At 37.5% G+C, this 12,520-nt stretch overlaps 1 protein-coding gene across 2 annotated transcripts; it reads left to right on the forward strand.

Moving 5' to 3' along the window:
- Window positions 1-369: 369 nt before the first annotated feature.
- LOC113042168 (zinc finger BED domain-containing protein 1-like) lies at window positions 370-9,005 on the forward strand. Of its 2 annotated transcripts, XM_026200781.1 has the most exons (3): window positions 393-1,170; window positions 1,476-2,184; window positions 8,372-9,005. In XM_026200781.1, the coding sequence occupies exons 1-3, from the start codon at window positions 448-450 to the stop codon at window positions 8,452-8,454; spliced, it is 1,515 nt and encodes a 504-aa protein (XP_026056566.1). In that variant the 5' UTR covers window positions 393-447; the 3' UTR covers window positions 8,455-9,005. The 2 variants fall into 2 exon arrangements, with proteins under 2 accessions (XP_026056567.1, XP_026056566.1); XM_026200782.1 differs by lacking the exon at window positions 8,372-9,005 and having other exon boundaries at window positions 370-1,170; window positions 1,476-2,302.
- Window positions 9,006-12,520: the final 3,515 nt, after the last annotated feature.

A 12,520-nucleotide genomic window follows, 5' to 3' on the forward strand; every position in this document is an offset into this window, starting at 1 on the left:
CTATTAGTATTCATTATGCCTTGACCCTTCTCCAGAAGTAGATAGGGGGCGCTCGATGCGAGTTTGGCTGTTGTGTTGTGAGCGTAAAAGAAGACGTACACACACTTGAAATGGCGGAGTCAAGCGAGAAAAGTAGAAGTGAGAGCAAGAAGTTAAAGGACGCTCCAGCAACATTTAAATCCAAAGTGTGGACTTACTTTGGATTTTATAACAGTGCTGACGGGGCAAAGCTAGAAAAGGACTACACAATATGCAAGAACTGCTTTGCAAAAGTCCGCTACACGGGAAACACAACCAACATGCACAGCCACCTCTCGCGGCATCACCCGGAGGTCTGAGAGAAAGCCGTGGTTGGTGCTGGCTCAAAGCCGACACACCTTGGCAAAGGCAAAGCTACCACCTTGTTCTGCTAGGGCAAAGTCAATCACAAATGGGATCGCTGTTTACATGTGTAAAGGGCTCCGTCCGTACAGCGAGGTGGAGAACGAAGGGTTCTGCTTTTTAATGAATATCTTAGAGCCACGCTTTGATATTCCCTCTCGGAAATATTTTGCTGAAAAAATGATTCCGGCACTTTATGACCAGACCACGGCTAAAGTTGAGTCGGCACTCCAGTCGGCAGAAAGAGTAGGGCTCACGTGTGACGGATGGACATCGAGAGCCACAGAGTCCTACATAACGGTCACTGTACATTTTATAAACGAAGACTGGGAAATTAAGTCATATGTCCTGCAAACCCGAGCAATGCACGAAACGCACACTGGGACACACATTGCCGATGTACTGAAAGCCGCAGTGGGGGAGTGGAATCTTGACGCTAAGAAGAAGTTGTTGGTTGTCACCGACAACGCATCAAACATGCGTGTAGCAATGGACTTGACAGGATACCAACATGTTAGATGTTTTGCTCATGTTTTAAATCTTGCATCCCAACGTGCGCTGAAAATAGCTGCTGTTACCAAGGTACTTGTCAAAGTTAGGAGGATCTCAACATTCTTTCATCGAAGCACAACTGGAGCAGAAGCACTGAAAAGAAACCAGGAACTCCTTGGCCTCCCCCTTCACAAGCTCATAACGGACATGCCTGTTCGTTGGAATAGTGCCTATGAGATGATCTCCAGGTTTCTTGAGCAACAGCCAGCTGTCTGTGCTGCCCTCTTATCACCAGAGGTAAGAAACGTTTGCAATGTAGAAGTTGTAATCTATATGTGTAATAAATGTGAATAATTTATCGTGTACACATTAATAAGTTTGTAAATAAATACTAATTCATATGATATAAACTTGCTTGATACAATGAATAAACAATGAATAAATACTTTATACATATTAAATAGGTATATACTGTATATATAAACTCCAAATAAAAACATTAGATTACATCATACAGTTCATGCTTTATTTTCTTTAAAATAAAGAACACTAATTATATACATTTTATTAATAAATTGTATTTTTCTTTTTTTTTTCTTAAGGTGAGAAAGAATGTGACTGACTGTGCTCTGACAGAGAATGACATCTCAAGTGCTGAAGAGATGGTGGAAGCATTTAGACCAATGCTTGTGGCAACAAATATCATGTGTGAGGAAAAGAATCCCACCATTTCAGTGGTTGCTCCTCTTCATGCCCAACTGCTGCGAGACACAACCAGCACTGAAGAAGATTCCCCTCTGGTTCGAGAGATTAAGGGAGCCATCAATCAAGACCTTTCAAAGAGATATCAATCAGAGGTGGAAAAAGGTCTCCTACGCATGTCCTCAGCCCTGGACCCTAGATTTAAATCCCTTTTATTTCTGTCACCTGAAGAAGTGCAAGACACTTATGCAAAACTACAGTCAAAAGCTGCAGCTTTAAAAGAGGATGATCCAGTGCCTTGTGGTGATGTTCAGGGGGATTTAGAGGAAGAGGAGACCTGCACAGCAAAAAAAAGAAAGTCTGCACTTGTTGATCTTCTTGGTCAGACCTTCAAGAAGACCTCTTATGTCTCTACATCAGCAACCTCAATTGCAGAGAAGGAGATAAAACAATATCAAGATGCTCCTTCTCTGCCTCTCACTGAAGATCCACTGTTGTGGTGGAAATCTCAGCAACATGTGTTCCCTCTCCTTTCCAAGCTGGCCCATATGCATTTGTGTATTCCTGGGACCAGTGTAGCAGCTGAGAGGGTCTTTTCAACTGCAGGAGATATTATCAGTGCCCAAAGAAGTTCACTCACTCCTGAACATGCTGACCAACTCCTCTTTCTCAAGAAAAATATGAACATATAAAACGCATCACATGAAGCTGTTTTCTATTTTGTTCTGAAAAATGTTTATTTTTGAATGCACTTTAAGTTAGGTACATTTTAGATGTACTTTATCCCTGATATATTTTATTTTTTATTTGAAAGCAGTAGCCCAAAGGTTTATGTTTCTTGCACTTAATAGTGTCACTGTTCATGTTTATGAAGGACAATCATATAGTATTGTTTACACTGAATCTGTCCTCAGCCTTACAGCTGTTTTGCACCCAAATGGTGTCACCGTTTGTCGAAGACATAGTATTACTACTGATTGCAGCAATGTTACACTAAAATAGTGTCTGTGACTGTTTTGTTGCAACTAAGTCACAACTTGTTTTTGTTTTATCCACAAATAAATAAATGGAGACTCATTTTACTAATTAAAAAAAAAAAAACTTCTTATTTCTTAAAACATGATATATTGTGAGTTATTACTGATAATATATTGATTATCGCCATATCGTGATATTATCATATCGTGAGCAATGTGTTGCGTATCGTATCGTATCGTAAAGTACCCAGTGATTCCCAGCCCTACTGTTCATACTGGTGGCATTACCCCATTTGTCCCCCAGGGGCACAGCATCTTGTTCCCTCTTGGGGAACTAGGATTACATGCGTAGCCCGAGACGTTTACTGCTACTTGGGAGATCTCTGTAATCCCATGAACATGGACTACCTGTGCAACCTGATTTGGTTGCAGGTACTGCCTCATGCTATTAAAGCAGTGAGAATGACTCCAACAAAATACAAAAATAGAGACAAATCAGTCGGCAATAATAAAGAGGGAGAGCAATTGTCTGTGGCCTTCACTGTCACTTTTGCCTCTCAGGTAGGTGAAATGGTTTCAAAATCTATGCTTCCTAAATGGACAGACTGATTGTTACCTTTTTTGAGCATTAGTTCAAATCCTATAAATGAATTGCACAAACTGTATATTGCAAACTTAATTGGACAAACTTCCAAGAGCACTGATATTTAGTATAACTTCAGTAGCGTGTTTGGTGCTGGCATCATGTCTCTTTTCTGTGTTCATGGTGTCCGAGACCAGAGCATTTCAACTGTGAGGAGCAGAGATTTGTGATTTTGCCTGGAGCAAGAAGTAGATCTTTTGATTGTCTGAGTGTCTGGGTTTTGTCTTGCTCCAGTATAACTCACAGCAGGGCTTCTCTTGGGGCAAGAAGTGGAAAAGAACAAAGGTCTGTAATACCTGGAGAAGGCTATTTGTTAACAATTCAATTCAACTTGATTCCAGTTTCTCATTTGGCTCAGGTCCCCCAGAAGTGCACACATTGAAATCTGAAAATTGGCTCATGGCTGTTCAATTTTGGACACCGTTGTTTTTGAGTCAGTCAACCAAATATGACTAATCACTTTGGAGCCATTCCCCTTTGAACAATACTGTATACAATATATGCACTTTTTATTTTCCTTTCTTCCACTGAAGCAACATGACAGTCATTTATACTATATGCTGTAGTTAAGATGCATCAATTGTATTAATTATAACCTATTTGCCCAATGGCAAGCAAAATGACAAGATACCTAACAGGATGGAAATAAAGAGCTATCAAATAAAATAAAAGATAACTTAACTGTTGCTCAGACTGACAGAGAGCTCAAATGAGGACAAGGGAATTTAAGATTATTTTAACCATCATTTAAAGGAAAAGTGGATATTATAACATAGATTATCATTTCTCTAATTATTTCTAACATGGCAGAACTTGCACAAGAATACATATTATATTTGTTTAAAGTATCTGGAATATGTCTCTAAAAAAGTGTACATTTTATAGCTGCTGTGAATCTGAATCTAAATAATTTCATAATTAATACATTTTTCAACTCTGAAACAAATGTTTTCAGAAGAGTTATTGTAGTTTCAGTGATATGGAGTGAGAGGCATCAGTCAGTACAGGGCTGGACTGAGCTTCAATCAAACTGCTTAAGAGCAAACGTATTAAATATTCTGCTGAGAGAACACACTGATCCTTCTGCTGATTAAACTTTACTTACAGACACTTCAGCAACATATAGACCAATCAATATAAATATCTCTTGAAACAAACATCACAAATGAGATTTCTCATAGGTTATTTCACCTCTATAGTACCTAGATTAAGTGGTGATGAAATGGAAAAATAGCCTTCTTTTCAGAATTTTATATATATATTTGAGATGTGAGACATGTCAATGACAAATACAAATAAAAAATATTCTGTACTTCTGTGTGACTTCGAATTATCGTTCATGTCTTTCCTTTAATAATAAAAAGTTATTATGTTCATGAGCTATGAAAGGGCAACCACTGATCAAAAAAATTATCCTTTGAGTTTTGCCAATGATCATCTAGTGTCTGTACTTTAAAATAAAATAAAAAGAAATGTAAAGGATGTGCATTCCTCCATTAAATTAAAATGAATTGCTTCTTGACAGTGAAACTGGATGAGTAAAATCATGGCCAAAAGTTTTGGCAGTGACATAAATTTTGTGTATTGCAAAGTTTGCTGCTTAAAGCTGTTGTGGTGTTCATTCCCATTGTTTCTTGATTATTGTGTAGTGATCAGATGCTTTCAAAATAATCGTTAAAAGCTTTATTGGCCAAAAATAAATAAAATGAACTTTTCACAAAAAAATAAATAAAATTAAATTATAAAATAAAAATCACTGTTTTTTGATCCTGACACAAAATGACCAGCTACCACTAATCATACCAACAGCACATGTGAAAGTGTGAATAATTAGTAGTCAAGTAAAATCACTATCTAAATCTAAACACAGGAAAATAGGTAAGGCAAGATTAAACACGGACTGGCTCTTTTAGCTATCATTGAATCAGGGATAAACACTAAACAATGATTGTCAGTGAATGGTGATGTGAGACTGATTTATATATTGTGTGTTATTGGTAGCAGCTGTGTGTGATTGGTTTCAGGTGCACTTGTGATAAGTACAATGGAGCATGGGAAATGTAGTCCAGGGTGTGAGATCCAATATAATCGGACCCTCTGGTGGCAAGTGGATGGAAGTTCATGGACAGTATTCATGATAATCATAAAAAGATATTGTAAGAGTAGACTGATTTCCATAAAAGGAGGGAAGAAGTGCTTCCAATCATTGTGATGATCTGTACATTTTCCTGCATGATGGAGCACCATGTCACAAAGCAAGAGTGACAAAGAAGTGGCTTGAATATCATTAAATTACAATTTTGGATTTGTGGCCAGGCAACTCCCCAGATCTCAGTCTCATAGAGAACCTGTTGTCAGTTCTCAAAAGGCGAGTGGGCAAGCAGAAGCCCACAAATTATGATCAAATCCGAGAATGAATAAGGAAAGAATGCATCACCATCAGTCAGGATTTGGCCCAGAAGCTAATATCCAGCAGGCCAGAGTGAATTGCAGATGTTATGAAGAACAAGGGTCAACACTGAAAATATTGACTCATTATATTTATTTCCAATGAAAGCCTTTAAAGCTTATGATATGTTTATCATTGTTGTTCAGTATAACATAACAATTTGTGGAAATATAATCTGCAAATACTAAAGCAGCAAACTTTGCAAAACACAAAATCTATGTCACTGCCAAAACTTTTGGCCATGACTTGTATTACTGAAAATCCACTTAGTGTCAAAACCTTGCAGTAGCTAAGTACATTGCACCCAAAAAAAAAAAAAAGAAAAAAAAAAAAAACTGTTAGTAATTGTATAAATAACTAAATCAGAAAAGCCTTCATGTACCTTATCCGGCCGAGATCGATCTAAATTACATTTTGATTGGAGTAAAAGGAGTGGGGCATACCAGAAATAATCTGATCAATAGGAAAAATGAAGCCTGTAAATGCTTGAATCTTCTCAGATTCTAAAATAGCTCAAACACATGCACACTACAATGATATGTATACCACAGCCCTTTTATAAGATCTCTTATTACATATGTTTTATTTCTTATGAACATTCATACAGTGTACAAAAAAAGAAAAAAATCTGTAAAATATACAGTAAAAAAAACAAACAAAAAAAAAAACACGGCAGCTGTGATTGCCAGAATTATACTGTAAAAAAATATGGTAACACCATTTTAGGTTTAATGGTTTAACCTTAAATTTACAGTTTAATACCATAATTTAAAGGGGGGGTGAAATGCTCGTTTTCACTCAATATCTTGTTAATCTTGAGTACCTATAGAGTAGTACTGAATCCTTCATAACTCCAAAAAGTCTTTAGTTTTATTATATTCATAAGAGAAGGATAGTCTGTACCGATTTATCCCGGAAAAACACGACTGGCTGGAGATGTGACCTGTGGGCGGAGCTAAAGAATCACGAGCGCCAGTAGGCTTTTGCGTTGAGAGCATGTGGAAGCTGTGACATTATCGTGAGGGAAAAACCATCATCCAAAACAAACCATGGCTTACAGTCAGATTCAGCCATTTATTTATGATCCAGAATCAGATCCCGAGGCTGAAACTGAACGAGAGCAGCAGCAGCAACGACTCGCTCCAAGCGGGGCTCGAACCGGGGTCTCCGGCATGGGAGGGGACGCACTAACAAGGAGGCAGAGATATTTTAAGCCATTTTACTCACCGCCTGCGGTTCCAACACACGATCGTGACCCTTTTTCGTTGGGATTGCATCATCCTTAAGAAATAAATGATACGCAAATCCGTCGTCAAACTGGGCCTTGTTTGTAAAACAAGCATCTTCGAAATGTAGGGAACAAACAAAAACGCTCTTCCGGCAGACGTGCCCTCAGGACCCATATAAGGAAATTCCGCTCCATCTAACGTCACACAGAGCCATACTCGAAAAAAAAACTTTCTGAAACTTTTGACAAACCGGAAGGAGTATTTTGGGAACAAAAAATACTCCTTCAAACGTACAACTTAATTTTTGAAACTTTGTCCATGTTTAGCATGGGAATCCAACTCTTTAACAGTGTACAGTGAAATCTGTTTTGTACCTTTGTAATACTCTGGTAACCGCTAAAAGCAGGTGGTGATAAGGAAATAACATGATGAAAAAAAGCCTAATACAAGCAGCTTTTAAACAATAAGATACATAGAAGGTGCACAGTATCATTAAACTGAAATATGCAATAAATATTAATTTAACAAAATTATATGTACATACAACCCTAATAAACATAACAAATAAGAAAAAATAAATAAATAAGAAGAAAAATTGTTATTTCAAATTCAAACTAAATTTGAAATTGTCACGCCCTCTAGTCTCTGTTTTCCTGGGTGTCCACTAGTGGGCTCACTTCCCCTTAGGCACTTCACCGTAGGCACTAGAATTCCTCTAGTCTGGTCCTGTCTTCACAGTAATTGCACTCCTGTTAATTGCACCAGTGCACCTTTAAATACCAGTCTTTCCCTGTTGTTTGGAGTCCTTACCCTTCGTGTTATCAGCCTTCTCGTCATCCGAGATTCTCCTTCATCTTCTCATCTTCCGAGATTCACCCTAACCTCTCGTCTTCCGAGTTCCCTTTCCTGTTCCCTCCTTTGTTTATTTGTTTGTTTATTTTGGACTGTCTGTTTGGCTTTTACCTTGGCTTGTTCGACCACGATTTGGATTACCCTTGATTTAATAAATACTTGCAATTAGATCTACTCTCTCCTGTGACTCTCTGGTACACAATCGTCAATAGAGATCCACGGCATGTCTATTCATATTTCCTCCTCAGTCACCGAGCGGGTGAGGAATGGTTTCGAGGGTACTCACCTGGTTGTGTTTTGTGGGACCATGGGAGGTCGCTCAGGAATGACTGGTCGAGAGGAGGTCCGGCAACACTCTCCAATATGGCCCCCCGTCGACACTGAGTACGGATGGGAACCGCCGTCTCACCATTGTGGACGGAGAGGGGCTGACCCAGCATCATTGCACAGGATGGCCGCCAACCCAGCACCACGAGGCAAGATGGAAGCCAGCCCAACACCACAGCACAAGATGGCCGCCAGCTCATGGTTTCGAGGGTACTCTCCTGGTTGTGTTTTGTGGGACCATGGGAGGTCGCTCCCCATATGCATTTGTGTATTCCTGGGACCAGTGTAGCAGCTGAGAGGGTCTTTTCAACTGCAGGAGATATTATCAGTGCCCAAAGAAGTTCACTCACTCCTGAACATGCTGACCAACTCCTCTTTCTCAAGAAAAATATGAACATATAAAACGCATCACATGAAGCTGTTTTCTATTTTGTTCTGAAAAATGTTTATTTTTGAATGCACTTTAAGTTAGGTACATTTTAGATGTACTTTATCCCTGATATATTTTATTTTTTATTTGAAAGCAGTAGCCCAAAGGTTTATGTTTCTTGCACTTAATAGTGTCACTGTTCATGTTTATGAAGGACAATCATATAGTATTGTTTACACTGAATCTGTCCTCAGCCTTACAGCTGTTTTGCACCCAAATGGTGTCACCGTTTGTCGAAGACATAGTATTACTACTGATTGCAGCAATGTTACACTAAAATAGTGTCTGTGACTGTTTTGTTGCAACTAAGTCACAACTTGTTTTTGTTTTATCCACAAATAAATAAATGGAGACTCATTTTACTAATTAAAAAAAAAAAAACTTCTTATTTCTTAAAACATGATATATTGTGAGTTATTACTGATAATATATTGATTATCGCCATATCGTGATATTATCATATCGTGAGCAATGTGTTGCGTATCGTATCGTATCGTAAAGTACCCAGTGATTCCCAGCCCTACTGTTCATACTGGTGGCATTACCCCATTTGTCCCCCAGGGGCACAGCATCTTGTTCCCTCTTGGGGAACTAGGATTACATGCGTAGCCCGAGACGTTTACTGCTACTTGGGAGATCTCTGTAATCCCATGAACATGGACTACCTGTGCAACCTGATTTGGTTGCAGGTACTGCCTCATGCTATTAAAGCAGTGAGAATGACTCCAACAAAATACAAAAATAGAGACAAATCAGTCGGCAATAATAAAGAGGGAGAGCAATTGTCTGTGGCCTTCACTGTCACTTTTGCCTCTCAGGTAGGTGAAATGGTTTCAAAATCTATGCTTCCTAAATGGACAGACTGATTGTTACCTTTTTTGAGCATTAGTTCAAATCCTATAAATGAATTGCACAAACTGTATATTGCAAACTTAATTGGACAAACTTCCAAGAGCACTGATATTTAGTATAACTTCAGTAGCGTGTTTGGTGCTGGCATCATGTCTCTTTTCTGTGTTCATGGTGTCCGAGACCAGAGCATTTCAACTGTGAGGAGCAGAGATTTGTGATTTTGCCTGGAGCAAGAAGTAGATCTTTTGATTGTCTGAGTGTCTGGGTTTTGTCTTGCTCCAGTATAACTCACAGCAGGGCTTCTCTTGGGGCAAGAAGTGGAAAAGAACAAAGGTCTGTAATACCTGGAGAAGGCTATTTGTTAACAATTCAATTCAACTTGATTCCAGTTTCTCATTTGGCTCAGGTCCCCCAGAAGTGCACACATTGAAATCTGAAAATTGGCTCATGGCTGTTCAATTTTGGACACCGTTGTTTTTGAGTCAGTCAACCAAATATGACTAATCACTTTGGAGCCATTCCCCTTTGAACAATACTGTATACAATATATGCACTTTTTATTTTCCTTTCTTCCACTGAAGCAACATGACAGTCATTTATACTATATGCTGTAGTTAAGATGCATCAATTGTATTAATTATAACCTATTTGCCCAATGGCAAGCAAAATGACAAGATACCTAACAGGATGGAAATAAAGAGCTATCAAATAAAATAAAAGATAACTTAACTGTTGCTCAGACTGACAGAGAGCTCAAATGAGGACAAGGGAATTTAAGATTATTTTAACCATCATTTAAAGGAAAAGTGGATATTATAACATAGATTATCATTTCTCTAATTATTTCTAACATGGCAGAACTTGCACAAGAATACATATTATATTTGTTTAAAGTATCTGGAATATGTCTCTAAAAAAGTGTACATTTTATAGCTGCTGTGAATCTGAATCTAAATAATTTCATAATTAATACATTTTTCAACTCTGAAACAAATGTTTTCAGAAGAGTTATTGTAGTTTCAGTGATATGGAGTGAGAGGCATCAGTCAGTACAGGGCTGGACTGAGCTTCAATCAAACTGCTTAAGAGCAAACGTATTAAATATTCTGCTGAGAGAACACACTGATCCTTCTGCTGATTAAACTTTACTTACAGACACTTCAGCAACATATAGACCAATCAATATAAATATCTCTTGAAACAAACATCACAAATGAGATTTCTCATAGGTTATTTCACCTCTATAGTACCTAGATTAAGTGGTGATGAAATGGAAAAATAGCCTTCTTTTCAGAATTTTATATATATATTTGAGATGTGAGACATGTCAATGACAAATACAAATAAAAAATATTCTGTACTTCTGTGTGACTTCGAATTATCGTTCATGTCTTTCCTTTAATAATAAAAAGTTATTATGTTCATGAGCTATGAAAGGGCAACCACTGATCAAAAAAATTATCCTTTGAGTTTTGCCAATGATCATCTAGTGTCTGTACTTTAAAATAAAATAAAAAGAAATGTAAAGGATGTGCATTCCTCCATTAAATTAAAATGAATTGCTTCTTGACAGTGAAACTGGATGAGTAAAATCATGGCCAAAAGTTTTGGCAGTGACATAAATTTTGTGTATTGCAAAGTTTGCTGCTTAAAGCTGTTGTGGTGTTCATTCCCATTGTTTCTTGATTATTGTGTAGTGATCAGATGCTTTCAAAATAATCGTTAAAAGCTTTATTGGCCAAAAATAAATAAAATGAACTTTTCACAAAAAAATAAATAAAATTAAATTATAAAATAAAAATCACTGTTTTTTGATCCTGACACAAAATGACCAGCTACCACTAATCATACCAACAGCACATGTGAAAGTGTGAATAATTAGTAGTCAAGTAAAATCACTATCTAAATCTAAACACAGGAAAATAGGTAAGGCAAGATTAAACACGGACTGGCTCTTTTAGCTATCATTGAATCAGGGATAAACACTAAACAATGATTGTCAGTGAATGGTGATGTGAGACTGATTTATATATTGTGTGTTATTGGTAGCAGCTGTGTGTGATTGGTTTCAGGTGCACTTGTGATAAGTACAATGGAGCATGGGAAATGTAGTCCAGGGTGTGAGATCCAATATAATCGGACCCTCTGGTGGCAAGTGGATGGAAGTTCATGGACAGTATTCATGATAATCATAAAAAGATATTGTAAGAGTAGACTGATTTCCATAAAAGGAGGGAAGAAGTGCTTCCAATCATTGTGATGATCTGTACATTTTCCTGCATGATGGAGCACCATGTCACAAAGCAAGAGTGACAAAGAAGTGGCTTGAATATCATTAAATTACAATTTTGGATTTGTGGCCAGGCAACTCCCCAGATCTCAGTCTCATAGAGAACCTGTTGTCAGTTCTCAAAAGGCGAGTGGGCAAGCAGAAGCCCACAAATTATGATCAAATCCGAGAATGAATAAGGAAAGAATGCATCACCATCAGTCAGGATTTGGCCCAGAAGCTAATATCCAGCAGGCCAGAGTGAATTGCAGATGTTATGAAGAACAAGGGTCAACACTGAAAATATTGACTCATTATATTTATTTCCAATGAAAGCCTTTAAAGCTTATGATATGTTTATCATTGTTGTTCAGTATAACATAACAATTTGTGGAAATATAATCTGCAAATACTAAAGCAGCAAACTTTGCAAAACACAAAATCTATGTCACTGCCAAAACTTTTGGCCATGACTTGTATTACTGAAAATCCACTTAGTGTCAAAACCTTGCAGTAGCTAAGTACATTGCACCCAAAAAAAAAAAAAAGAAAAAAAAAAAAAACTGTTAGTAATTGTATAAATAACTAAATCAGAAAAGCCTTCATGTACCTTATCCGGCCGAGATCGATCTAAATTACATTTTGATTGGAGTAAAAGGAGTGGGGCATACCAGAAATAATCTGATCAATAGGAAAAATGAAGCCTGTAAATGCTTGAATCTTCTCAGATTCTAAAATAGCTCAAACACATGCACACTACAATGATATGTATACCACAGCCCTTTTATAAGATCTCTTATTACATATGTTTTATTTCTTATGAACATTCATACAGTGTACAAAAAAAGAAAAAAATCTGTAAAATATACAGTAAAAAAAACAAACAAAAAAAAAAACACGGCAGCTGTGATTGCCAG

This window comes from Carassius auratus, chromosome 24 (assembly GCF_003368295.1).
Source record: "Carassius auratus strain Wakin chromosome 24, ASM336829v1, whole genome shotgun sequence".
NCBI lineage: Eukaryota > Metazoa > Chordata > Actinopteri > Cypriniformes > Cyprinidae > Carassius > Carassius auratus.